Source organism: Panthera uncia (genome assembly GCF_023721935.1).
Source record: "Panthera uncia isolate 11264 chromosome B3 unlocalized genomic scaffold, Puncia_PCG_1.0 HiC_scaffold_1, whole genome shotgun sequence".
NCBI classification, from domain to species: domain Eukaryota; kingdom Metazoa; phylum Chordata; class Mammalia; order Carnivora; family Felidae; genus Panthera; species Panthera uncia.
In genome coordinates, this window is record NW_026057582.1 from 106012693 (window position 1) to 106040266 (window position 27574).

The window sequence follows — 27574 nt, forward strand, 5'->3', positions numbered from 1 at the left end:
TCCTATAAAGTAGGGATAATGGTAGTCTGACCTCAGGGGAACGAGTTAATACACACATGTACAGTAAATGCTCCATAGAATGGGTGGTATTGTTGTCTGGTCCCCGGAGACACCCTCGTCTCTCTCCATCTGTCTCTGTTGTGTCCTCCGGACTCCCTCAGCCACTGCCACTCTCACTGAGGGGGCTGGTCTCTTGCTTGTGCAATCCTAAAATGAAAGGCAGGGGTGGAGCTTAAACTCATACTTGCAAGAAGGTCAGAGTTTGCTAGGCTCCCGGTGACACTACCTGGGGAATGGCAGGCACTCGCTGCTCTGCACAAAGACTTAGCTGCAGCTTGCAATAGATGGGGGTTCACGCTTACTTCTTCCCTGACCACCTTGCGCGCGCGCACACACACACACACACACACACACACACACACACACACGGACACACACATACAGTGCACCCGGATTCCTCATGTGAAGTATATCCAGTGGAACTTGGTAGGAGCTCAGCAAATGCATGTGCCCACTTTATTTTCTGTCCCTCAGCCATGATGTTACCAGGTGGGTGCCTTCTGTGCCAGGCATTGTAGGGTTATGCAGAGTAAGGGTCTACTAGCTATTTAGCTCAGAGTTGGACATTTTATGTAGGGTGTCTCCCTTAATCCTTACAACCATGGGTTGGGGGGAAGGAGTGGAGTTTATTATAATCCCCATTTTATAGGTGAGTTCACTGAGGTTCAGAGAAAAGGCACACGTCCACTTGAGGTAACAGTGCAAGGGTTAAATAAAGGTCTGTATAAGACAACCGTGCAGAGGACAGGATGGGGCCCTGAAGAGGCAGCAGTGAAGAGCTGGGGTGGTTTGGGGGTACAGAGGTAAGACTTGGGGCTAGGGATGGGCTGCTTTGTTCTTATCCCTAATCCCCCCTCCCCTTTACCACTCAACATGCTGTGTGACCTCAGGCAAGCCCCTTTCCCTTTCTGGGCCTACAAGGATTACATACTCATTAAGTCCGTCTTTGGATTTTCTGAAAATTCCAGCAGCTGATGGATTGTGCACAGGAAAGAACTCTTTATTGGCTCCAGGGCTGTCCTTACTCTTCAAAAGCTCCTTAGGGGTGTGGGGGTCATGGCCCAGCTCTGAGGGTCACTTTCATGTTGAGCAGTCACCACCATCAGGCTGGGAATCCGGCAGAAATTCCTGTTTGCTCACAGGGAGGGGCCAGGCAGGCCCTCATGGATTCCCAGGCTCTGTCAGCATGAGTGCAGGGCCACGCCTGCCCTGAAACCAACAAACCACGGTCATTCTCCATTGCTAGGCCTCGGTTTCCCCTTTCACACCAGGAGAGGAGAGGTGACAACCTGGATCTGTGGTTTTCAAGCGTGTGAGTGCTGCTACAAAGTGTGAGGGGTGGGGTAGCTGTACTTTTTTTTTTTTTTTTTTTTTTTTTTTTTACCTACCTTAGGTCCTGGGCTTAGCAGGGAGGTTCTGTACGGGGGAGAAGGGGTGGGCAGTATTCCGCTGCTAAGTAAGAAAACACATTTGAAGAACTGAGTAGATCATCCATCCCTTCCCGATCCAGCCTCTTTCATGATAAGGATAGTATTTTGCTAAGGTCATCCTTGGATGACACCCCGGGAAACCCTAGAGCAGGAAGATGGGGTGCTGGGTGGAGGACGTAGGGCAGGAGTCCGAGTGTCACAGGCTGTATCCCCGATTGCGTGCCAGTCTGTGAGATGGCCATGGCAGCCATCTGCCAACCTGCAGAAGTGGCCCTCGGGGCTCCAGGTGGGGGAGCCCATGGCTCATCCCTGGGCTTTACGGCTGCTCCGCGTTTCATCAGCTGCTCACCACTGACCTTCCAGCACCGGCCTGGGCCAGGAGCCACTGTTCCCCCCACCAGCCCTTTTAGGGATGAGGAACTGAGGCCCAGGGGCAGGAGGAGCCCTGCCCCAGGTGAGGGGCTGGGTGGGTGGCAGGGCAATGGCAGCGCAGGAGGGGAAACCCCTCCTCCCTGGGTACGCCGGGCTCGGCCCCCACCTCCGTATGGGGCTTCAAGCCAAGGGAACCCACAGTGGGGTTAAACAGAAAGGCCTCCTGGAGGAAGGAAAAGATTCCCAGAGTTCTGTGCTTCAAGCCATTTTGGTAAAAAAAAAACCTAATTAGAGGTGACAATGGTGACTTTGTCTGTGTGCTCACTTTTTCCTCCCTCTTCCCTACACCTCCCCCTCCTCTCTGTCCCTCATTTGTTACATCCATGGGAAAACTAGGTAACGTTATAATTACTGAAAATATTGTGGGTCCGTGGAAGCTAGGGGGAGGGGTGTGCCTGGGAGTGCAGGAGGCCCTTTTTTTAAAAAAAAAAAAAATTTTTTTTTTTAGGTTTTATTTTATTTTTTTCCTTTTGTTTGGAAACGGAGCCCTTTGCAGTCATGCTGTCACAGTTAAAATAAGGTTTAAATTACAGGCCAGCCCGTGGCTTTTCCCCTTTCTTTCAGAATTTTTGCCAACTTGCAATTTACTTAATGAAATCCTGCTATTCCGTTTAACGGGGATATTTTTTGCAGATGTTGATTTAACTTAGCTTTGCAAAATATGTGAACTGTACCGTTTCTTTTCCTATTTTTAACGGTTTCAGGATTCTAGTTCAGCAACTCCATGGGCCCTGCCATGCCAACAGCGGTGTTTACTCCCATCCCTTGAAAATATTTGTTTTCCATTGCTCTGTCTGCCCTCCCCTCCGGCCCACATATCCACAAAGGGGAGGGGTCCCATACCATGGCAGAATCTTCCAGTGGAGACTCAATCACGTTTAGGAATGGGTGGAATTGGAGTGATGGAGCTGGAATGAACATCAGAGTATCTCATAGTCCAAATCTCTTGTTGTGAGGAAATGGACACTCAGAGTGGGGAAGTGACTTGCCTAAAGTCACACAGCAAATTAGGAGCAGAGCGGCTTGAGGCATAAACCGGCTCCTCTGGACAGAGGTGAGAGTGGGGGGCTGGGAGTTCTTGCCTTGTGGTTATTTTGGCTGTTTCTTCTCCCTGGGGAGTGACTTTTCTCCTTCTCCAGGGGGGCGCTTTGAGCCTGACCCTCTTGTGTTGGGAGGGAAGTTCTACTTCATGTCTATCGAGGCAGCTATGTGTAGTGGAAAAATCCCCCACCAAGAGTCCTGAGACTCTTGGGGGGTTTGGGGCAGGGCTTCTGCTGTCAACTAGCTTCTGTGACCTGGAAAAATTGTTTAATCTCTCCGAGCTTCGTTTTCCCCATCTGTACAGTGTGGGTGATGTAGTCCTTGTCTCCCAGACTGTTGAGATAATCTAATGGAGGAGGAGCCTGTGAGAAGTTCCCCCATAAAGCACAGCAGGTGTCTAGGGAAAGCTTCTAAAAAATCCTCACCAACTGCCAACTTCGATGCTCAGAGAAGGACACGGGAGGAGAGGTGTCTTTGGGTGCCCAGCATCTAGCATCTGTGTCAGACATGGCAGGAAACGCCCCTTCCCCTTCCATTGGGGACCTCCTCCAGCCACCCTTTCCTTAATGAGGAGGCCCCAGAGGGACAGGGGCCCACGTGGAGTCAGGAGAGACTGGACACATTGTTTCGCATCATGGGGCAGAGGTCCAGAGAAGGCCCAGTGTGAACCCAGGGCATCCCTCCTGATGGCTCCTTACGGTGGGTCTTAGGAGGGGGCTGCCCCTGACGCCGCGCTGGGGGCCGGTCCATCTTGAGTCTGACCCCTCTCGGGGCCTCGCCCACAGTCTCCTGGAGGCCTTGCGTGGCCCCTGCTTCTGGAGGTGGGGCTGGCAGGAGAGCAGGGGCCGCAGTTCAGAGCTGGGGGCGCCGGGCTGGGCCTGCCCTGAGCACGCATTCCGCACACACGCCCTGGATGCCGGAATGTCCGCTGAGCTGAAGGAAGTGCTGGCAAGACAACAGAGCCGCAGGGAGCGCAGTGGGCCGGGCACCGGGGACTGGGCCCTCTGGAAACGTGGAGATGGCCTGGCCGGGGCCAGCGGGGGAGGGAGGGACGGCCACCTCGGCCGCGTGTGACCTCAGGGAGCAGTTTCCCAGTTTCTGGTCAGTCTGACGGAGAGGGCCGGGACCCTCCCTGAAGCAAACTGCGCATTATATAAACTCCATTTATATAAAGTTGTTGTTGTCTTTGTGTCTGCGGGTGGAGGCGGTGGGAAGGAAAGTGTGACTGGAACTCTTGTTGACTGAAGAATTCATCATCCGGATCCTTGTGTGTTCATGACTCTTGGTTCCCTCAAACCCCTTTTTGTTATTAAATATAATGGGGGCGCCCGGGTGGCTCAGTCGGGCGAGCGTCCGACTCTTGCTTTCGGCTCAGGTCGCGACCCCAGAGTCGTAGGATCGAGCCCTGCATTGGGCTCCATGCTGAGCATGGAGCCTGCTTGAGGTTCTCTCTCTCTCCCTCTCTGCCCCTCTCCCTGCTCATGTACTCTCTCTCCTCTCTCTCTCTCTCAAATAAAATACGGTAAAAAATAAAATGATGTGTTACTGCACAAGTAATAAAGTTATATTCTCTTTCTATAAAATTCAAAATACACTGATAGCAGAAGTCTTCCTTTCTTCCCTGCGCCCCCCCCCCCAACTTTCCTCCTGGGAGTTAATTACTCTAAACAACAAAACATGATAGATTTAAAAAGAACAAAAACAAAAAAACCCCCAATCACTCCAGATAATAATATGGCAAGTCCAAACACTAGTGACAACAAATGTGACAAAAGCTCCCAGCTATATGCTGGGTTTCCAGAAGGGACACACCTCAACAAAACTATAGGGGAAGGTTGCAACTACCAGAATGGAAAAGAAAAGGTACACACAAAGAAACACGAAGAAAGCAAGTGTAACAATATTAGCATGAGATGATAGGATTCTAGGTAAGGAGCATTAAAAGGAACAAAAGGCAACATTTTGTAAGGATCCAGGGTTGGCAGACTTTTCTGTAAAGGACCAGATCATAAACATTTTCAGCTTTGCAGGCTACGCAGTGCCCCGCTGCTCCACTCTGCCATCGTGACTTCCACAGACAGCACACAAAGCAACGAGCGTGGCTGTGTTCCAGTAGAACTTTTTTTAAATCAGGACGAGTGGTAGGCCAAATTTAGTTTTTTGCTGGTCCCTGACTTAGATCAAAGCTAAAATGGTCAGTACCCTATATAATAATCAAGAACCTTTATACACCTAACAGCATAGTTTTGAAATATCTAAATCGAAGATAGAAATTAAAAGAGAATATGACAAAACCCTCAGAAGAAGAGGACTTTATGAAACAAGTGCTTTCGGAAGTTGACAGATCCAGTGGATAGAGACCCAGAGAATTATGAACAACACTGTACACTTGTTGATATGTACACACACACACACACACACATACACACACGTGTATAGACATACATACATATACATACATACACACATGTGTATATATACACATATACAGACATGCATGCATACGTGTAAGTAAACATATATACAGACACACACATATATACATAGATACATATATACACACATGTACACATATATACACACATACGCATGCATACATATGTACGTGCATAAATATATATACAAACACACACATATATACATACATACGTATATATATACACATGTACGTACATATATACACACATATATATGCATGCATAAATGTATATAGACACACACACACAACAGATGCTTGTCCCATTGTGCTATATTAGGTCTTCACTCACCCCTTAGATTTTTAAAACCAGAGTAGTCTCTAAACAGGCTTGACAAAGACCAGGGAAAAAAGCTCTATATTTTCAGCGCTGGGGGCTTTGTACAGTCCTAGAATTCCCACTTATGAAGTCTACCTGTCTCCTCTTATTAATTGCACCCAGTTGTAGCCAAGGTTCCTGCTCTTGATGAGCTAGTGGTCTTTTGAGGTGCGGGGTGTGCACCCATGAAACAGCACGGAACCGTCAGGGCCCTGACCCTCCTTGCCCACCACCTTTCCGTGGCTCCCTCTGTCCACACCACAAGTGCTCAGTTGGATTTTCAAGGTCTTGTGTGGTCTGGCCCTAGCCAACCTCTGTATGCTGGGGTGTTTTTGTTTGTGTGTTTTGTTTTTTCCTCCACACGCCCTTCCGTGTTGTGTGATCTGGCCGCAGGAGACTGTTTGTGGCCTTGTCTTCTTCTGCCTGAGTGCCGTGGCCCCAGCCGTACCTCGCCCCTGGAGCAGCGCTTTCTTTCCCCATCCCTGACACCCCCTCCCACTCGGCCGTCATTCTCCCCTAGATGGATTTCGGAGTCCGCCCTTCTTTGCCTCATGCCCCTCATTTATGAATGAGCATTACAGTGCCCTTTTGTAGCCGTGTTCTCTCTTCCCTGGACGCGGAGCTCTGAGGGCAGAGGTGCGTCTGGTCTCCTGACACCCCAGGAGTCAGCGTAGGTTCCAGGCAGTGCCTGTGGGAGGTGTCTGTGGAGAGCTTCTCTGCCTGCCGCACACCTACTGGGAGCAGAGCGGTGGGAATGAATATTTATGAATCCCGGCATCCCCTTGGATTGGCTAGGAGGCCTCAGTTTCTTCCTTGTCTGTAAAATGGGGCACTTCCTCACATCACCTCCTAGGGTTGTTACGGGAACTGGGTGTGCCTGGCACATGGTGAGCTTGCAGGACATGTCAGCTATTAGTGCGGAAGTCTCCATCCAACGACTGTCTATTGTGGGTGCTCTTGATCCCATTTCACAGATGGGGAACCCGAGGCCTAGAGAGGCTAAGGCCATTCGTTGCACACAGCTAGGTAGTGACAGAGCTGGGATTTTGAACCGACGTCCTTGATTCCAAGTCTCACGTGGAGGTGCACACTGACCCGAGGCTATGTCCTCAAACACACCCAGACGCACTGAGTCAGGGCCATCCGCGGTGGCTCCAGAGTGTCGCCTTCCCTGCCGGTCCCCTGGCCTGGCGCTGGGACTGCCACGTCCGTCTAATGCTAGGAAGTCCATTCGGTTTGGTCTCCTTCCTGTCCCTGTCATTCCTCCCTCAGAGAAGCCAGCTCTCTCCCTACCATGCCAGGCTGTTGAGCCCTCCACTCGTGGGATCATAACCTATCAGCCAGAAAGGGGGCCTCTTAAATCTTGTTAAAAACATAGATTCCCTGGGGCTCCACCCAGGACCCATGAATCAGAATCTCCAGGGGCGGGGCCTGGGAATCTGGACACAAGGGCCCAAAGTAGGAGAAACGCTTTTAACCCTTTTAGTTTTCAGGTTAGGAAGCTGGGCCTCAGAGTGGGGTCTGCGCTGCAGGGAGGTCCAGGGAGCCTGAGCGACTGGGAAGCCGCATCTCTCTGGACCCTTACCTGGCAGTGACTCCTACCCCTTCCCAGCCCTGTCCCCACGCCTCCTCCTCCCCCATCTCCCAGACTCGAATCTCTAGAAACCGTGTACAATGGAAGTGGTTGCGAATGGGTGTGCAGAGACCTTTCTGGAAACGCAGGCTCTGCTCACAGACTTCCTGTGTCTTACAATGTTATCTTCAGAATAGGAAACTTTGCCCCATTTTTGCAACGCACATCCTTTGCCTGAGAGTCTGTGGTGGTGCCGGCCAGCCGGGGCGGGTCGCTTTTCAGGCAGAGGCGGGGGTTGCTCTGACAGCAGAGCGAGGAAGGACTCTCTCCCCGTTACCCACAAGAACAAACAAACAGACCCCTTTGCAAAAATAATTCGTGTTGGCCAGACGCATCAGGATTATTTGTTCCTTGAGCCCCGGTCGTATTGAGGACCAAGTCTTTCCTCAGAGACAGGGAGCCCTCACTGTGAGGCCTGGCCCTGCTGCCTCACTTCTGGCAAGTGATTTCTGTCCTCTGAGCCCCAGTTTCCCCTTCTGTAGAGGGAAGGTGTTGGGCTGAATGGGCTGTAGCAGTGACATTTAGCAGTGCCCCAAGAAGTCTTTGATTTCCCCTAACTTCCTCCAAGTTGCTCTTTGAAATAGCATGATGTTGCTGTTAGCATGTTCCATGGCACTCTAATTTTCAGAGTTTCTACCGATCCAAGAGTGGCATACCCCCCTTCCCCCAATCAACTTCCAGACCCGTTCACAGGACCCGTTCGTTGTTCGTTTGGGTGGTGGGTGGCTTCCCCAGGTGAGAGGATCCATTTGAATGGGGGAGCAGGGACTCGACCCTCAGAACTCACAGTGGGTGGGGCTTTGCACAGGCTTGCAGTTAGTTACAGGCCCAGGCTGGTGCTCTCCTCCTATAGGCCAGCTGCAAAGAATGTTTGTGCTGTTTCTTTTACTCCCCTCAGACTGGAAGTCTTAGGGAGGGCTATTTTGGTTTGAGGGAAAAAAATATGTGTGTAGAGCCCACTACATAACTTGGAACTGACCAGAAGGAATGATGTTTACAAAAACAAGAGTCTCTCTGATTTCCTTTGACATCTCCGTCATTTGCTCCCCACTTGGACCTCCAGCACTTGCCTCGCCCCAGAAGGACCGGTTCCTCCAGGGAGCCCGTGTTGTTGCGCCCTCGCACACAGTAGGCGTTCAGTGAGCGCCAGGGAGAAACCCAGCCTCCTCAGCAAGGGCGCTTCTCGCATCTCCGTGGTACTTCTGTTGGCTGGACCCCAAAGCCACAATGAGTGGTTCCTGAAAACATCCGACCCACTCTTTCCCCTCAGGGAATTTGCTTTCAGGGTTGCAGGGTGGAGCTCCACATGTTGGGGGGGGGGGCCTGGGCAGGGCAGCTCTGGTGGCGGGGTGGGAGCAGTCGGGAGGGGGGGCGCGTTGGGAAGGTAAGAGATGCTCAGGCTGGCAGGAATGACCTGCTGGGATGTGGTTCTTGGTGAGTCTTTGGAAGTAAGTGGGTCCACCTGCTGGTTTGACGGTAAAAGGCCAAGAGGAAGGCAAGGGTTGAACCAAGTCATGCTGAGATTCCAAATGTATGCATGGAGATCCTTCTGAACAAACTGTGGGTCAGTTACAGAGCCCATGGCGTCCGTGGCAGAATGTCCTTCTGGTGGCAGGATGCATGCATGTGTAAGCCTCTTGCCTCAGTGTTTTCGTTGGTCTTAACTGATAGCAACTGCTGAAGCCCAGGAGGGAGGTGTGGAGGAGTTGGAACATCAGAGAAAAAGCATCCACCAGTATGCCTGGCTTCCCTGCCCCACGGGACACAGCAGAGAGGCCCCCGCTAGCCTCGGGAGCCCCTCCGAGGCTGGTTCCATCACCCGGTGGATGCTGTCAGGGTCTTGGTGATCCAGGAGGTGTCTGAAATGCTTACAAGGCCAGTAGCAGCAGGCCCCACATGGGCAGTGGTCTCAGGGGCTTGGCTGGGCCCCCCCTCCAGAGCTAGGAGACAGAAGGTGGGGAGAGAAGAAAAATCTTCTGGCCTGGAGGCTGGTTCTGGCCTGGAGGCTGGGCCTGACTCCCTGCCCAAGGTCAGTGCCACTCGGAGGGGCTCCACATTCCTCAGGGGTCCTTAGGCTGGCGGGCCGCAGGGTAGCGTCAGGACAGAGGCACCCCAGGGAGACTGGCGGCTCTGGGTCTCCCTGGCACGGCTCTAGCCCCCATGTGCCCGGAGACACAGGCGGTTGCTCCTGACTCGGTGGCCTTGGGGACCCGCCCGGCCGGAACCTGCCATTCCCCCGTCAGTGCCGCCTCCCCGACTTGGCAGGGCCGTCTGCTTGAGCTGGAGCAGCCCTCGGTATTTCCAGCTTGGCCCACTGCCCGCCTCTCTGGGGCCTTGCAGTCTGGCCCTCGCGGGCCAGGACCAACACACCCTCTCAGCTTGACGGCTCCCCAACCTCGCCCGGGGCCTCTTCCTGCCACCCCATGCTCCCTGTGCTTATCTGCGGGCCCCTCACCTTGCCTGCTCCCCAGAAAACAGTATTGATGCCCTGGAGTTGAGAATGCAGCTGCCTCCCAGGGAGAGAAAACATGGAGCTTGGCTTATTCGTAAATCACCCAGGAGGCCGTGACCGGCCTCGGTTCACCTACTGTAGTTGACGCCTGAGGGGTTTCTACATGGGGCGGGGCCCCTCCTCACCTGCTCTCACGTGCAAATGCCCCAGTTGGCTGGGTCCCCTGGCCCAACGCCCTAGGAAGCGCTGCTGCTTTAAGATGGGTATGGAGATAACTGGGTGGCAACTTGGCGTGCCAGAGCCGAGGACTACATTGCCTCCTGGGTGGCTGCTGGAGGACCCTGGGGTCCTGTGGGGGTTCAGCCGTCCAAGTGGCTTCTTTCCAAATACACAGAAAGGGAACAGTGACAACTCAGGGACTCCTCACCAATGCAGGCAGTTTGGGTGGTGGGTGATTGGAAAGGCTGCTGTCTAAGAAACCGAGTTTTGTGATTTTCAAATACCACAGACTGTGATGCTAACCGGGTAATGTTTCCTATTGGAGGTCATTTGGAGATGTGCTTGAGTGAACAGATAAGAGCGATTTGTAATTGGTATGCTAGTTGTTTATATAGTCCTAGTAGGATAAACAGTTCTCCTGAAACCTTATTTATATTTTGCATTTGTTTATCAAAACTCTTTTTTTTTTTTTTTTTTAACTTCAACCCAGCTGCTTTCGGAATTATTACAAACTCTGGATTTATGAGTCCTAATTAATGGTACTTTATTGTATGTGCACAATAATTTATCTTGGCAGCATGCATGCTTTATCCAAAAGCCTCAGTGCTTAGGGTAAGGGAAGCCAAAAGTGTCCCTTCCTCCCCAGAGTGTCAACGCTATGTGAAGACTCCGGGGGAAAAAAATCATTTGTCTTATCAGATCAAAAGCAGACAAGTTATGGAGTAGATAAAGCATGAGATTCCAGAGGTCCTTCCTAGGCTGTACCCGCTGGTGTTGTCCCCAGAGCTTGACTGGCCTGTGGACACTCTGGGTAAAGTTGACAGATTGTGGGGTGTGGATGGGGCCAGTGGAGGAAGGAGAAGAGGAGGAAAATGACCAAGGGATGCTTGATGACAGTTTCCGGCAACAACAAATATGTGTTTATCCTTTTTTATTATCTGAAGTGTGTTCCCTCTACCATTTTTGTCCTTCACTGGTCTCACCGCCAGCCAGCACTGGCATGAGTCTTTCAGCATTACTTCTAATTAGGAATTAAAGATCCTACTTGGGGGCGCCTGGGTGGCTCAGCCGGTTAAGCGTCTGACTCTTGATTTTGGCTCAGGTCATGATCTCACAGTTCGTGAGTTTGAGCCCTGCATCGGGCTCTGTGCTATCCATTAAGCAAGGAGCCTGCTTGGGATTCTCTCTCTCCTTTTCTCTCTCTCTCTCTTCTCTCAAAAACAAATAAATAAACATTTAAAAAAAAAAAAAAAAGATCCTACTTGGTCCAAGGATGCAGCATTGATCTTAGGAGACCTGTACTCTGATTTCCCGGCTGGATCCCACTATCACAGGGGGCTATACCTTCACACCAAGGGTGGTCACCTTGTTCTGCTGACCCTCAGATTTCTGGGGGTGTTTGCTCATGCAAAGACCTCCCAAAGACTTGACCCAAAGAGGGGCCCACCCTCTTCGTCCCCATCTCTGCAGGCGCCTGAATGACTAATAAACCTGAGCTCTATGTCTCCTGCCTGTCACTTGCCTTAATCCAGTCAGGATAAAGCAAGATGGAATTAGAGGCAGCACCCTGCCCAGCCCAGCCTCAGATGGCCTCTCAGCTCTAAGTCTTGGTGTCTCCCTTTCTGGCTCGTGAGAATTTTCAGGGGAGGGCTCACCAGTTACCCCTTTCTGCACATGCGCACACAGACAGTAAGTAGCCTTGCGTGTCGGGGGAACGTCTCCCCATTGCACAGACGAGAAACCGAGGGATGGCATGGTATTATGGTGATGGTGGCACCCAGCTGGGGATGGAGCTGGAAAAGGAGACTTCTGTGTGTTTGGGTTTTCTGCTGTTATTTTTAACTCTGGTTTTAAGCGTCTGTTCTTGCAGCTACGGCCACAAGATAGGGCTGGGATGTTGTGCGACGCGTGATACAACTAAAGGGGCCTGGCCTGCGAGCTCCCCTACCGACGGAGGAGGAAGTGGTTAGGTGGCCAGGAATGCAACCTGCGCCTCCCAGATTAATTAATAATTGAGGGCTGGCCCCCAGCCAGGCGGAGGCCCCCAGCCACTGCAGAGATACAGTGAACAAAGAGTGGTTAACTGCAGTGGGGGAAGGAAAAGTTTGACTTTGCCTGTGGCTAAAAGGGAAATTCACAATGGCCATGATTTATGGGCCGAATTACTTGGGATCCTCCTTAGTGGGCCCAACTTGGGCATGTGCTCCAGGAATGCAGACGCTGGCGGCCTGCAGGGCCATTTGTGCCCCCTGGAAGGGGGGAGGTTGGGGGGGGGTGCAGCGTGGCCGGCGCCAGCCCCGGTGGAGGAGGTACGAGTCACAACCCATGGGAGATGGCAGGGAGGGGGACTGCCCCGACCGCCCAGTGGAGCTGGGTCTAGGCTAGAAGCCGAGTGCCCACTGGGACACACTCTTTGAGGAGGAGTGGAAGGAACAGTGGGTGTGGAGTCTGGCTGCCCTGGGTTCAGATTCACACCAATTGGCTGTGTGACTCCAGGCAGGGGGCTTAAACTTCCCTGAGCCTCCATTTGCTCCTCTGTAAGACTACACCTGGGATTGTTCTCGGGGTTAAATGAGATGCTGCATGTTAGACAGTAGGTGCTTAGTAGCGGCTGGACCCCCCCTGGGGTGACTGGAGACGAGGCCTCAGGAACAACCCAGCGATGGCAAAAGGTGCAGGCAGCAACTGTAAGCAGGGTCGTTGCTTAGCAAAGCTCTGCCGGTGTGTGCTAGGCCCACACGTGCCAGGCATGAGTAGACTGCTGCTAGAGTAGACACAGTTATTCAGGCTCCTTCCCCAAGAGCCCCCTTCGTGCCTGCCCATGATTCAGGAAAGGCACTCCTTTCTCCCACTATCACTCAGGTCCCTATGGCTGCAAACAGCCCTCCGTAGGGGGAGGCAGTTCTAGAAGGCACTTGGGCACCGCCATCAGTGGGGTCCAGCCCAGATGTCTCCCTGGGCTTCTCGTCTTTTCTAGAAGAAATCAAGGGTTATGCACTGGATCCTGGAAAACAAGCCATGTGCCCCTCTCTTAGCTGAAAAGTTAGCCATGGGAGACCAGGTGGAATCACTCTCATGTTATTGATGCATTACCGACTGGAGTCCTGCGGCATGTGCCCGGGTGTATTCAGACACAGGCTGAGGAATTATGTTAAGAAATACAAAACTGTTACTGAGGTGATGTCTCACCTTCCCAAGGTGCCTGGTGGGAGGCAGTGACAGAAGACAGGGACAAGCCCTGATCCTGCGTCCTTGTTAACCCTTGAGGACCACAGGACAGTCACCCCACCTCTCTGAGCTTCAGAATCCGTAACCTAAAACGGGGTCACTTACGAATGAATGGGCTTGGAGAATTGGAAAACCCTCCATGGTTAAAAACAGCATCCCACCATCACCACTGATGGGGGGACAGAGCCACCTTCTTGGCTTGGGCTGTAGGGGCCGCGGGAACCAAGCCTGGCCTCCTGCTGCTGCGGGAACCACTGTTGGACTTAGGGTTGAAGCATGGGGCCAGGTCTTGTGGGACTGTGTCCACCTGCTAGCCTGACGGGATGCACAGACTGACTGGCTCCCTCCCCTGCACCTCCTGCCCCAGATCAAACAAGCCAGCCCTTTACAGGCAGCTTGGAGTTTGGGCAGGGACACACCGAGAAACTTCAACTGCTTTAAGCTGCACAGTAGCCCAGCCACAAACAGGAGACCTGGTCGCAAGAGTGAGCTTTTGCCAAGCCGGTGGGTCATTTTGCAACGTTTTTGCAGGGAACATTTAAATCTCATGTTACTGCATTCTTTACAGCAAATATTAGTATTTAATTGTGGCTTAATGATCTCTCCAGTCAATATTAGTCTTTTGCCTATTACAAAGCACTCCTGTTTGTTCTAGAAATATACAAGAATGATTCAGGCAACCCTCACTTTAAGAAAACCCAGTAGTTGGATTCTGCATTCACTCAAGAGGCATGGATTATGCACTTTGTGTTACAAAAAGATATTTTAAAGAAAAGGATTTAATGGGAGGATTATTTCTGAGCCGAATGCCCCTGCCCCTGGTGCTTTAATTTTGGGGTGTTTATCCTAAACAAATGAGGCAGGTGTGTTTGACCTGCAAAGGTCAAACTGTCTTGTTGGTAAACATTAACAGGCTGGTGTTAGACGAGGCTTATTTTTGAGAGCTCTGCAAATAAGAAAACCAGCCTCCCACCCTGTTCTTTGGCTCTTCCGTACAGAGCCATGCCCTCTGCTCCCTTCACCCTGGTAGACTCAGCAAGCCAGAGAAGCTAAATCCACCCCCGCTGCCAGACAGATGACTGTAGGCGATTTTTTTTTTTTTTTAGCCGCTGAAACAGCTTGCACCTAGTGAGCTCATCTGGGATTCCATTGGCCAGGCTGCATCATGAGGATCAGCAGGTGGGAGCGACGCCCCGTCCTCCCTGCCTGGGGTCCTGGCTTCTGAGCATGGAGCATCGGTGTTATCACCTGTTAGATGGGAAGGATTCTGCTGCTCACCTTTTTCAAACCCAGGGAGAACCCATAGATTTCCCAACTGCCCTCTCAGCTCTAGGATGTTAAATCCATTAGGCACCCCATTGTTGAGAGCACCCTGTCAGGTTCACAGTGCCAAGTCCCAGGGAAAGAGGGGTCTCAGGGAAGCCTGCACGCAGGTGCGCAGGGCGGAGACACATGCCCCCTTGACAGCATCAGATAGAATGTGGTCACACCCCGGGACTGAGGAAGGCTTTCCGTAGGAGGTGACATCGGGGTCTTGACAGTTGAGCAGGAGGCTGACCAGCTGTGGGGATGGGGGGAGGACACTGTTGTTAGGCCCTTCACTAACTCCCTTGGAGCGAGGTACTCTGCAAGGAGAAACCAGCACTCCAGCAGGGCCACCTTGTTGGTGTGTGACTTGTGCCTCACTCAGGACCCGCGCTCAGAAGGGGCCTCTGCTCACTTTAATGCTCTGCCTTCACCACCGAAACTCTGAATACTTTTTGAACAAGGAATCCTGCATTTTCATTTGGTATTGAGTTCCCAAATCGTGTAGCTCTCAGGTCCTGGCACTGAGAGATGGAGACACCCGGATGGAGCTGCCTGGATTTGCAATAGTTCACCTTGCCACGGCCTGTGGTGTCGGGAGCCTGCCAGATCAGGCGAGAGTAGGGTGCACAAAGTACACATGGAGTGGGGTGTTCTAGGGACAGGGAGCTAAGAGACCTCCATGGCAGGAGATGGTGAGTCCAGGGATTCAAGGGGGTGAGGCTGTGGGGGCCTCTCCTGATGATCCCTTGGGACGTTTCTGTACCAGGATGGGTTCCTGCCCCTGAGAGCAGAGACAGGCTGATTGAGGGCAGTTTTGAGGTACTTTGCTTTCATGGCTTTACACTGGGTCCAAGTAGAAGTCTGGGGCAGGAGGCTTGCCAGCAAAACTCCAGTTGTATTTGGGAAATAAAAGAAAAGTAGAGGTGCCCCCAGTTGTCCCAGCTCTGGAGGCTGCAGGGCAGGAATGTGCCTAGAGATGGGCTTCCCCAAAGCACACCGCCATCCGCCACGAGCCAGCATCCCTGCCCCTCTGCCGCATGCCCAGGCTGTCCCCATCCGCACCTCCAACTGGCCGATTTTGTTCTCTGTCAAGGGAAGTCAAGGTTGGAGTGAGTCAGTGAATGTTGGCACCTTAAGATGAAAACCCAGGCTCAGCCAACCAAGAACCCTGAAGGCCAGTGAGGGGCCTGGTTTGGGTGTGAATTTGGGGATTTGGCCATCAGCAGTGGCTACCTGCAGGCAGGGAGGATTTGGGGGCTCCTTCCCTTCTCAAAACTGCCACCTCTTTCCTGGGGACCGAGGTACCCAGCTTTATTATCTTGCATAAATAGTGTTCTTTTAGAATCTTTCCAGGGGCAACATGAAAAGCAAGGCTTTCCCACCCTGGCAGGTCTCTGGGTAAGAAAACAAACAAACGTATTCCGAGTCTGACTTTGTGATAAGACAAAAGGGGACTTGGAATGGGAGCAAAGTTCAGAGGCTTTTGTTGCAGAAACTGGTTCCCTCTCGAAAATGTGGGCTGGTTTTATAAGCCGCTTATCGCTCTCTCTGCCCCGGTGCGGGACACTTGTCCACAGAACTCTCCCACCCGGACTCGGGCCCCCCCCTGCTCCCTTGGGGTCTTCATCTCTGGTTTAAGCGGTCGGGTTTCCTGTAGGAGGGCCAGGCTGGTCCAGGCGGGTACACCAGTGTCACTGGTGCAGAGCCTGGTCCCCCAGTCTGATGGCAGCCTTGGGGTGCCTCTCAGAGCCTAGAGCTGCCCGCAGAGTGTTTGTAAGAAGAGCACTGAGGCCCAGGGAGAAAAGCCACTGTTCCCTGAGTGCAGGGAGCCCGGAACAGTCTTGTTGGGGCGGCAGGGCCAGATGGATCTGCTGGCAGTGGGGCCCCGGGTGTCCTCCTCTGTCTCCCCTGAGGCCATAGGTCCTGGGGAGACCGGAGGGGACGCCGAGCAGGCGTGGGTATCAGGGCCCGGGTGGGAGCTTGCTTTCTGTCGGGGGGGGGGGGGCACTCGGAGTTCGCTTTGCAGGACTTGTTTGGAAACCGCACAAGATGAAAGGAGTGGAAACCTTACCCACCTCAACCCAGGCCGCCACTTTGTTCCACTGGAGATGTGGGGCCGAGCAGACCAGGGTCAGGGCGCCTTCTGCAGGACCCTGCAGGCCTCTCCCTAGAGAAGGCCGGTTACGGCCCATGGCCGCTGACTGTCCTTACACCCCCCATCCCTCCTCAACCCATCCAGGGCGGGCGCTCCGAGAACCACCCCAAAGAGCAGAGGGAGCAGACGAGGCAGCATGAAGGGCCAGCAGAGAGTGTTGTCAGGCCAGCCAGACAGGATTCCCACGCTGCGGTGCTGTGTGGCTCCTCCACCTTGGGGTCTGTTCACCCCCAGGAGGGGATGATTCTACCTCCTGGACTCGGGGGTTTCTAAAGACAGAATGGATGCAGGGCCCAGAGCGCCCGGCTCCTCCCCACACCTCCAGGGTCCCAGCCAGGGTTAGCAGCCCTTTCCCAAGATCACCCACCATTTCTTACTGCAGCATGTAAAAAATGCTCACAGAGGGGTGGGGGCACGCCTGGGTGGCTCAGTAGGTTAGGTGTCCGACTTCAGCCTAGGTCATGATCTCATCGTTCTGGAGTTCGAGCCCCGTGTCGGGCTCTGTGCTGACAGCTCAGAGCCTGGAGCCTGCTTCAGATTTTGTGTCTCCCTCTCTCTCTGCCCCTCCTCCACTCACACTCTGTCTTTCTCTCTCAAAAATAAATAAACATTAAAAAGAGTTAAAAAAAAAAAAAAGAAGAAATGCTCACCGGCTTTTGGAGGGGTGGTATGGGAGAAACTATCCTTGGAAACCAAGCAAGTGTATGAGTTTGCGGGACTTCGTGGGGGGCCATCAGTAGCTGTGATAAGGCGCGCTCTCTGAAAACGCCACTGCCCTCCTGGTAATGGTAAGGTGGGCAGCAGGTGGTGGGGAGGTGGCCCCCACATTGCCACATCCAAGGACCCCTTTTACCGTCCAGTCTTTATAAAGCCTTCTTGCGCCAGCTTGGAGTGGACCTGGCTGGGCTGTTGTAGCACAGGGCCTGTGCCATCACCCTGCAGACCTCCTCCCCGTCTCTAAGCCTAGATAGTCGTGAAGCTCAAGTCCCAGCTTTGTCACTTCCTAGCTCAGGGTGGTGGACACGTTAACCTGACCTTTGGACCTCGGTTCCTTCATCTTAAAATGGGAATGACTGAGGATCGACAGTATGTGGAAATAGTGCATTTAAAGTGCTTCATATTCTGCCTGACTCTTGGTCATTAAATGTTGGCTGGTATATTATTAATTATTACTATTATTGTCTGGCTTATTTTATTACTGCTATTACTACTACAACTACCGCTGTTTCCCCTTGATTCTTAACTCCCTTGGCATATCTTATCTTTGTAGATATTATTACCTAATGTGAACACCTTTATGAATTATATAGCCGACTCAATCCATTACACAATTTCTATAAATGATATAGAGGGGATAAGACTGTACGGTGGTAATATTAGTAGAAATAATAATAGCTCTTATTTATGGACTATTTTGATTTTCTTTTATTTTATTTTTTTAATGTTTATTTTGAGAGAGAGAGAAACAGAGGGGCGAGTAGGGGAGGGGCAGAGAGCGAGGGAGACACAGAATCTGAAGCAGGCTCCAGGCTCCCAGCTGACAGCACAGGGCCCGATGTGGGGTTGGAACTCACGGACCGTGAGATCGTGACCTGAGCTGCAGTCAGACACTTAACCGACTGAGCCACCCAGGCACCCCTGGAGTGCTTATTTTGAACCAGGCATTATTTGATGCTCTTGAAACGAATCCCAACAGCCTGATGAAGTAAGCAATGATTGCATCCCCATTTTACAGCTTAGGAAGCTGAGGTCCAGGGAGGTAAAGTCACTTGCCCAGGATTTCACAGCTGATGAGTGGCAAAAGCTGATAGTCACATGCAGGAAGCTGTGCTCCTGAGCCTGTATTCTTAACGCAGCCCCGTGCAGGAGACCTGATGGGACCTTGCTGTATGGCTGATTTCCACTGTGACCTTGGGCAGTCACTTTACTTGTTTGGGACTCAGTTTTTCCACCTGCAAAATCATGAATTTTGGACTGTGTGTTTCGTTGCCTCCCTCTCTCCCTGCTGTCATTCCCCCCTGGCTCTCCCATCTCATCCCTGTCTTGGGGGTAAAAATCCACAACCCAGCAGAGCAGCTGGCTGGCCTGCTGTCTGAAGGTGGCGGTAAGCGCGGTCCTCAGCCCCAGAGACCAGCAGCTGAAAGGCCCCTGAGGTGGACCCTGTGCAGGCGGCAGTGGTGGCCAGACCGCCCGTGATGTAATGACCGATTAGGAACTTCCTCTTGGAAGCCTGGCTTCCTCTAGGAGCCAAAGGTGCTGGAGCTGAGGTGGGGGGTGGGGAGGGGCGAGTGGGAGCGAATAAGAGGAAACTCCTGTCAGCTGGGCCCTGCTTTTGGAAAGAGTTCAGCAGAGAGGCTCGTTCTAAGCTGTTGACCATTAACATGGCCCCGTGCACATTCCTTCTCTGCTTTTACTGCCAGAGCCCAGTGGATAAAGGACGGGTCTCCCCCCTCCCTTAACAAAGGAAAAAAAAAAAAAAAAGAGCCTCTAATTAATGCCGCATCTCTGGATTCGCTGCAAAACCTGAAGCCATTTCTGCAGCTTAAAATGACAAAGGAAGGTTAAGTGGAAACTCCTTTTCCCCCCTTAAGTTTGATAACAAAAACTACTTATCTAATGGGCAAACAAGGCTTTTAAAGGGGTGTTAGGTTAACCAAATGCAGGGCCACGTAATTATTCCCAGGCCTGGGAGCCGTGGATGAAAAAGCTGCCGGTTGGATGGGAACTTGAAGCCACAGGCATGACATGGGACAGAAGAAAGGAGCTTTCCAGGAGGGCAGGAGGCCCCAGAGTGGCCCGTGACAAGGGGATTGGAAAAACCAGCCTCTGGGCTCTTCTCCGGCTCTGCCACCAACTTACTGGGTGACCCTGGGCGAGTCACTTCACCTCTCTGGGACTCTGAGTCTCCCTTCCCGGCTCTCAGTGGGGTCTGGGTCTGTCTGCCCTTGCTTTGCGCTCGTTTGAGGTGTGGCTGCGTCTGTCCTTTCTGTCCAGCCCCGGGAGAGGCAGCGAGGCTGCTGTGGCCCCACGCGGGTGTGAAGCAGTAGCAGTGGCTTTGAACATGGAGGAGAATGGGCGGCCCAGCCAGGCCTCTGGAGACCACGAGGGACTCGGGGCCCAGCCTGCACATGCTCTGAGCCTTCCCCGTCTAGCTCTCTTCGAGTCTAAGGGACCAGAGACTTGAATCTGGGCACATCTCTGGTTCCCTTCACAGGATGGCTAGGTCCAAGGCAGTTTGGCCAAAGGGAGGGGGGGGATCACGAGGAAAACAAGCTGCACTGCGTGTGCTCAGGCTCTTGGACCGCGCAGCCCACGGGGGAGCACACAGGAACGCTCCTGCCCTGTGTTTTGACAGAATACTGCTGATTCGAAGAAGCTAAAGGCTTTTCTTGGGATTGCAGCTCTCCCTGCCTCCCTCAGGCTGCAGTCGGCGCTCCTGGTGCCCCAGCACCCCCACAAAATTACACGTTGGGCTCGCAGCACACTCACGGGGCAGAGAGGCCAAGGAGAAGGAATGCCAACCATTGGAGGGACTGGCTCCTGCGCAGGGGAGAGGGCCTGTGGCTGGCCGGCTCCTCCTGCCCACCACAGGCGGCCACCACCCTCTGGTGGCAGGAATGTAGGCACCACTGAGGCCGGGCCGCCCCTGCCCGGTCTGGAAACACAGGGGCTGTCCCCTGGGCCACCACAGAGCCCTGCTGAGGCCGCTCCAGGACAGCCACAGAGAGCTGGCTGAGCAGCGCATTGCCACTCCCTGCCTTTTCTTTCAAGGCGTCATACCTACCACGAAATGCACAACTCTTCAGTGTACAGGCGATGACTTTTGACAGTGAGTACAGCCGAGTTCCCGTTGGACCGATCGAGATATGAAACATTTCCGTCATCCCAGAATGTTCCCCCGTGCCCCTTCCCTGTCCTGGAGGTAAATCCCTGTTCTGATTTCTATCACCGGAGGTTAGTTGTCTACTCGAGAATGTTATATAAATAGAAACAAACAGCAGATCTTCTGTGTCTGGCTTCTCTCACTTAGCACAATACACTTGAGATCCATCCACGGTGTTGTATGTTTCAGTAGTTGGTTCCTTTTGATTGGTGAGTCGTGTTCCATTGTATGGGTGTACCTTACTTTTGTGTATGCCTTATCCTAGCCTGTTTGGGCTGCTGTAACAAATCCCACAGCCTGAGTGGCTTGAACCACACACGTGTATTTTTTATGGGTCCTGAGGCCGGGGAGTCCAAGGTCAAGGCACTGGTAGTTTTGGAGTCTACTGAGGGCCCAAGTCCTGGTTCACAGATGGACGTGTTCTCGCTGTGTCCTCAGAAGGGCAAAAGGGGTGAGGGAGCTCTCCTGGGTCTCTCTTGTAAGGGCACTAATCCCATTTATTCATGAGGGCTCTACATCGCCCCCCAAAGGCCCCGCCTTCAAACACCATCACACCGAGGGTTAGGATTTCAATACATGAATTTGGGGGTTCACAAATACTCAGTCCATGACATCCATTCCCCTGTTGATGGACAACTGAGCTATTTGCCAAGTTTGGATGACTGCAAGTGGAATTGCTGTGAACATTCACTAAATTGCAGCCATTTTCGTCGAGCTCATCATTCAGATGGGAGGCCTGAGGCCAGGAGAAGGAAGATGAGCTGCCTGATACAGGCCTGAAGCCTGGACCCTGACACGCTCCCCCCACAGCCTGGGGCCACTCTGCCAGGTCTGCCCCAGACATAGCGCCAGACCCAGACCGCGTCCCTCCTCTCCTCCTCCCCTGAGAGCCCTCCCAGCCGGGACCCAGAGTCTGGCTGGGAACTAGGCCAGGCCCCGAGCAGGGGGTAGCGAGCAGGAGTTTCGGTCAGAGCGCGGTCATCTTTGATGTTGTTCACTCGGGTCTGACTCCCTGGTATTTATTTGCAATTAAGGAGCTGGTTCCTAATTAGGTTGATGGCGGGACCACAGCCTTGGAGCCACGAGAAGAAAAAGATCTTCTGCAAAAGACGGTCCCCTTGCGCCCTGAGTGGCAGCCCTACGGAGGATGAGAAGCATGGCGGTGGGGTGGGGCCCCATCACTGTGGGAAGGGCAGAGGTTTGGGGGGCCTGGCGTCTTGCTGGCAGAGATCACGTCAGCTCGTGTCAGTCCCGCTGCATTAGACCCGAATCCGTGTGTGTGTGTGTGTGTGTGTGTGTGTGTGTGTGTGTACACAGAGCCATAGCGGCACTCGCCTTTGTTCTAGACATTTAGTCATTCCTTGCTCCATTTGTCATTCCTCTGCATATGAGGCACCTCTCTTTACCCTTGGGTTCTAGGCTGGGAGCTAAACCTTCGCACCAGTACAGTGCTCTACACTCTGTGAGGGGCATTGCCATCTGCTCTCCTATCGTAACCTCCCGTGGTGGTGACCCGGGGTCATGACCCCTGGCACCCCTAAGGAGCCCTGGCCTTTGAAGGGTTAGCACCAGTGCTGGGGCCAATAAACAGACAGCTACTTCTTTCTGCACCCAATTGATCTGCTGCTGGAGTTTCCAGAAAAGTCCAAAGATGGACTTATGGGTTATGAAGAAGCCCATTTTACAAGTGGGGAGACTGAGGCTTGGACACAGCAGCTTGTCCATGGCCACAGTCAGTGGTAAGAGCCTTAGGTCTGTCTCACTTTGAAACCCTTTGGCTCATGGGACAAGCATTAGATTAGAATTCTGGAGTCTCAGATTTGGGTCCCAGTTCTGCTACCTGCTGCTGTGTGTGTGTGTGTGGGCGAGTCACCCTGTACCCCCCGGGGTGCCATCTTTGGGGCACAAGGACATTCAGTTCAATTAGTGGCTCCCAGAAGCCAGTCTTAGGACTACATTTTCATTGGTCCATGATGAAAGAAATAAGAAAATTTCTTATACTCTAATCATATTAACTTTTACATTTCTGATTTAGGTCCTATCTATTTTATCAGTATCAAATTATACTTTTTTTTGTGCTAGTGATAGTAGATGGTCTTGGGGTAAGTTTATTTATTTATTTTGAGAGAGACATAGCACGAGTAGGGGAGGGGCAAAAAAGAGAGGGAGAGAGAGAATCCCAAGTGGACACCGCAGTGTCAGCACAGAGCCTGATGTGGGGCTCGAACTCACAAAATCGTGAGGTCATGACCTGAGCCGAAACCAAGAGTCGGACACTTAGCTGACTGAGCCACCCAGCTACCCTAGTCTTGGGGTTTTTAATAAGTCTGCACATGACAAAATAAAACAGTAGGAACCCCGTACATTCACAATCCCTCTGTTAAGCAATGTATCGACTCGTGAAAGTCTAGACCAGCCAGGGGCCCTGACCAACAGCACAGACACCTGCTCAGGCATAGGGAGTGGCTGCATTGAAGACTGTAGGTACATGGGAGGGAGAGATCAGAGAGGGCTTCTTGGAGGCAACAGTCCATCTCCTGGAACTTGGAAAACTTGGCCAGGAGGCCAGGTGTGATAAGTGTTACCCAGCCTGCACAACAAGAGAGACTGCCGGAGGTGAGGCCCGACTCAGGCACTGTCCCTGAACCAGACGGTTGGGGCAGGCCAGGGCCTAGGGCAGCTCTGTGGGGTTCATCCCCCAAGCACAGGATCCTATCCCCCTGAGGAGTGCTGGAGCAAGGCTGGGTATTAATGAGGTGGGGGTAAATGATGAGGGGCATTTGGCTTAGCTGGGGTGGGAGGAGCTGAGAAAGGGGGCAGGAAATGCTCCCCCCACCCAGTTCCATTACTCTCCATCTCCCCCCCTCAACATACACACACACACAGACATACACACACGTACACACACACACATTCTGACTGCTCCCTTGCCTTTTACAATGGAGTGGCTACACCCTGGGGCAGAGCCGCCACTTTATGACTGGGTGGCCTCTGAGCCTTATCTGTAAAGGTGGGGGGAAAGCAGTAACCCTCACTCAGTGAGGTGTTTCATTTGTGGGCCGGGGAGTGACTCACCAGCTAAACACCTCCAAGACTCAGACCATGAGAGCAGCCTGGTTACAAACAGGGAAACTAAGGCTTAGAAAAGGGAAGGGACTTGTTTAGTGCATGGGTTTCAGTGGGGAGTCTGCCCAGAGCGTGGCCTGGCACGGATGCTGGCTCTGGCACTCACTTGTGTGTATCCTTGACCAGTTAACGGCACCTCTCTGGGCCTCAGTTTCCTCACCTGTGAAATGGGGTGGGACCAGGAGTGAACCGAGGCTGTTGTGAAGAGGGCGCCTAGCTCATGAAAGGCCTTTGGTGATGTGTGTTGCTCGTCCTGTCACCCAACACTCCCCAGGCACAGAGCCTTTGCTCCCCCACCTCTGTGTCCAGTGCTCCCCAGGCGCTGTCGTTGGTCGTGAGAAGCCCGGTGCTGGGGTTTCGTGGCCAGGCTGGGACAGCACTGCTTTCCTGGCTCTTGGGAACTCCCCAGACCTGTGCCAGATGGATGGGCGGAGAGATGGTCCGTGGCTTGGAGTGTTCCTGACTGTCCACCTGCTGGGACTGACCTAGTGCCTGCCCTGTGGCACCACAGGCTAGAGCTGTTTCTCTACCTGCTGGCCAAGGGGTAAGTCACTTGAGGGCAAGGATCAGGGTCTCTTCTCCCCCCACCCCACCTCCCATCAGCCTGCAAAAACCAAGAAGGGCCTGGATGGAGACTATGAGGCAAATCAATACATTCTCAGGGAGTGGCCTGGGGACCCATGTCTGGGACCTTAACACCAGGCAGAGGGTGAGGGGCACGCCCTTTGGGGCTCTGCCCAGCTCACGGCCTCAGCAGAGTTGGCAGCCTGCAGGAGGCCTCTCGGGTAGACAGCTTCCTGCTAGGTGGCTAGGCGGGCCTCCCAGCGCATAAGAGGTTGTGAGGGGCCCTGTCACCCTGCTGCTCTGGGGCTTCTAGGCGGGGCTGAGCTGAAGGCAGACAGAGCTGACCTCACCCCGGCTCCTGAATGAAGTTGTTAGCAGTGTTTTCTTCCTCGGCTTTGGTTGGACTTTGATCAGTTTCTCGTGGAGGAGCCATGCCATAAAGCACCTTGCTGCGTTCCTGTCACATTCTCAGGAGAACTTTCTCCCCTCTGTGCATAAGCCCCATCCAAGGGGTATGTGGGAACATGTCACATCACGGGGCAGTCATGGATGCCCACCTGCTACTCAGAGCTCTGAGCTCAAAGGAAAGACCAGATGTCAAAAGACTTCGGAATCTGAGAAGCTGGCCACACACAGCAGCAAAGACGGGGCTGCCCTTCAAGACGGGCCCTGGCCTCTGGGTGGTCTTAGGTCTGGTATCAGGAAATTGCTCATCCAGACATGCAGAAATGCTTCAAGCTGCAGGGGAAAGGGATCCCAGTCATCCAGGCCACCCCTTTGCTGTCCATGGGGAAACTGAGGCCCAGAGAGGAGCAGCACACACCTTCAAGAGCTGGCGAACTCTGGAGCCCTTGTGGGGCAATTTTCTTTAATACTTAGAGACCTCAGCTTCTCTTTCTCACAGAAGGGGCTGCAGTTCTGGTGAAAATCTGCACTTCCTGCCAAGAGAGCCACCTCGAGGGGTGGGGGATAGGAGTGACTGGGAGACTAGGCATCATGCTCCAGACCAAGGCTGGGAACATTCTGGGGGTTGTAAGGGATTCTGGGGCCCCACTCCCCTACCCCATCGTGCCTTGCTATGCCTGAGTCCCCTTCAAATGGGGAAATGTCCCCTGACGACTTAACCCCACTCTTTTCAGGTTGAGGCTTACACTGGCCGGGTTCAGATCCTGGCTGGGCCACTCACTAGCTCTGTGGCCTTTGGGCAGACAGCTGGTGTCTTGGATCCTCATCCGTAAAATGAGGAGAAGGTGGTCTCGTCACAGACTGATTAGGACCCAGTGGGGTCAGACAGGGTCAGAAATGCAGCACCTGGAACATTGTAGGTGCTCCGTGTTCAGCCCTTCCTTTGGGTGTGGGAGGACTGTCCGGTCTCCTGCCAGCTGGAGCTTGGAAAAGTCTACAGGGCAGGGGCCGAGTGTGGTTCATGTTTGTGTAGCCTTAGCACCGAGCACACAGTAGGCGCCTTGCCTTCTGCGTAGGCTCCTAACCTTTGTTTTCCCCCTTTGCGCCTGTAGGGGGCCGTTCTGCTGTGAGTTACGTTTCTTGAGGACAAGCTGGCAGGCGGTCGGTGCCCACATGTCTGTTGAATGCTGCAACCCCCCCCCCCCCCCCCCGCCCGCCCCCCCCCCTCCAGGCAGCAGTGCTGCGTCCCCCCCCCCCCTCCTTAACGCTCCCCCTGCCCTGTGCTTGCCCCGCAGACGCCAGCATGTCTCCGGATGCCACTAAGCCCAGCCACTGGTGTAGCGTGGCCTACTGGGAGCACCGGACGCGTGTGGGCCGCCTCTACGCGGTGTACGACCAGGCCGTGAGCATCTTCTACGACCTACCTCAGGGCAGCGGCTTCTGCCTGGGCCAGCTCAACCTGGAGCAGCGCAGCGAGTCGGTGCGGCGCACGCGCAGCAAGATCGGCTTCGGCATCCTGCTCAGCAAGGAGCCCGACGGCGTGTGGGCCTACAACCGCGGCGAGCACCCCATCTTCGTCAACTCCCCCACGCTCGACGCGCCCGGCGGCCGCGCCCTCGTGGTGCGCAAGGTGCCGCCCGGCTACTCCATCAAGGTGTTCGACTTCGAGCGCTCGGGCCTGCTCCAGCAGGGGCCCGAGCCCGACGCCGCCGACGGCCCCTACGACCCCAACAGCGTCCGCATCAGCTTCGCCAAGGGCTGGGGGCCCTGCTACTCGCGGCAGTTCATCACCTCCTGCCCCTGCTGGCTGGAGGTCCTCCTCAACAACCACAGATAGCGGCGGCCGCCTGCCCCGCCGCCCAGAGACACAACCCGCCCCCCCTACAGCCGACCACGGACGAGACCCCCCCCCCATATCATCTACCTAGATTTAATATAAAGTTTTATATATTATATGGAAATATATATTATACTTGTAATTATGGAGTCATTTTTACAATGTAATTATTTATGTATGGTGCAATGTGTGTATATGGACAAAACAAGAAAGACGCACTTTGGCTTATAATTCTTTCAATACAAATATATTTTCTTTCTTTCCTCCTTCCTCCTCTTCTTTATTATTTTATTTTATTTTATTTTTTAAGAAAATGATACAGCAGAGCTAGGTGGAGAAGCCTGGGTTTGGCATATGGTTTTTGAAATATTAATGCCCAGACAAAAAGCTAATACCAGTCACTCGTTGATAATAAAGTATTCACATTATAGTTTTTTTTTTTTTTTTTTTTTTTTTTTTTTATTTTTTTTTTTCTAAAAGCAAGGGACATGCAGGGCTTCGGTAGGTTTCTGGCCCATCGAGCGCACTGAAACTTGATTTCAGTCTTTTACCAGATAAAGAGTAGAGGGGCTAAATTGACAAGGGAGGAGGGGCATATGTTTACTGTTAAGGCCAGAGAAGGTTCTGGTGTTCCCTCCTGCCCGTGGCTTCGGTGTGTCCACAGGATGGGGGGAAGGGAGGGTACATGGCCGTCCATCCTGGATAAACTCTCCCAGTCTGATGGAGGAGGCTCAGGTCCATGCCTCCCATCTCTGAACTATGCACAAGCCAGAAGACACTGATTCTCAGCACTGTGGGGAAGTGGCCTGAGGAAGAAAGACAGACAGTGGGCCTGAGGCCCACCTACCACCTTGGGAAACCCACCTGAGCCCCAGGGTGAAGCTCCTTTTAGGACCTCCCACCCCTCACCAAAGAGCTCAGAGCTAGGTCATCTGGGGTTGTATTTATGATTTATGCAAAGGCAGGTTGTTTCTCTCTGCTCTATAAAAGGGAAAAGTTGAGGTTC

General features: G+C 53.1%; 1 protein-coding gene across 1 annotated transcript in view; it reads left to right on the forward strand.

Moving 5' to 3' along the window:
* SMAD6 (SMAD family member 6) overlaps positions 1–27033 on the forward strand; it is a 75987-nt gene extending 48954 nt beyond the window's left edge. The window contains exon 4 of the mRNA XM_049613797.1: positions 26027–27033. Within this exon, the coding sequence (XP_049469754.1) occupies positions 26027–26568 (542 nt within the window). The 3' untranslated portion in view covers positions 26569–27033. The remainder of the gene's footprint in view (positions 1–26026) is intronic.
* Positions 27034–27574: the final 541 nt, after the last annotated feature.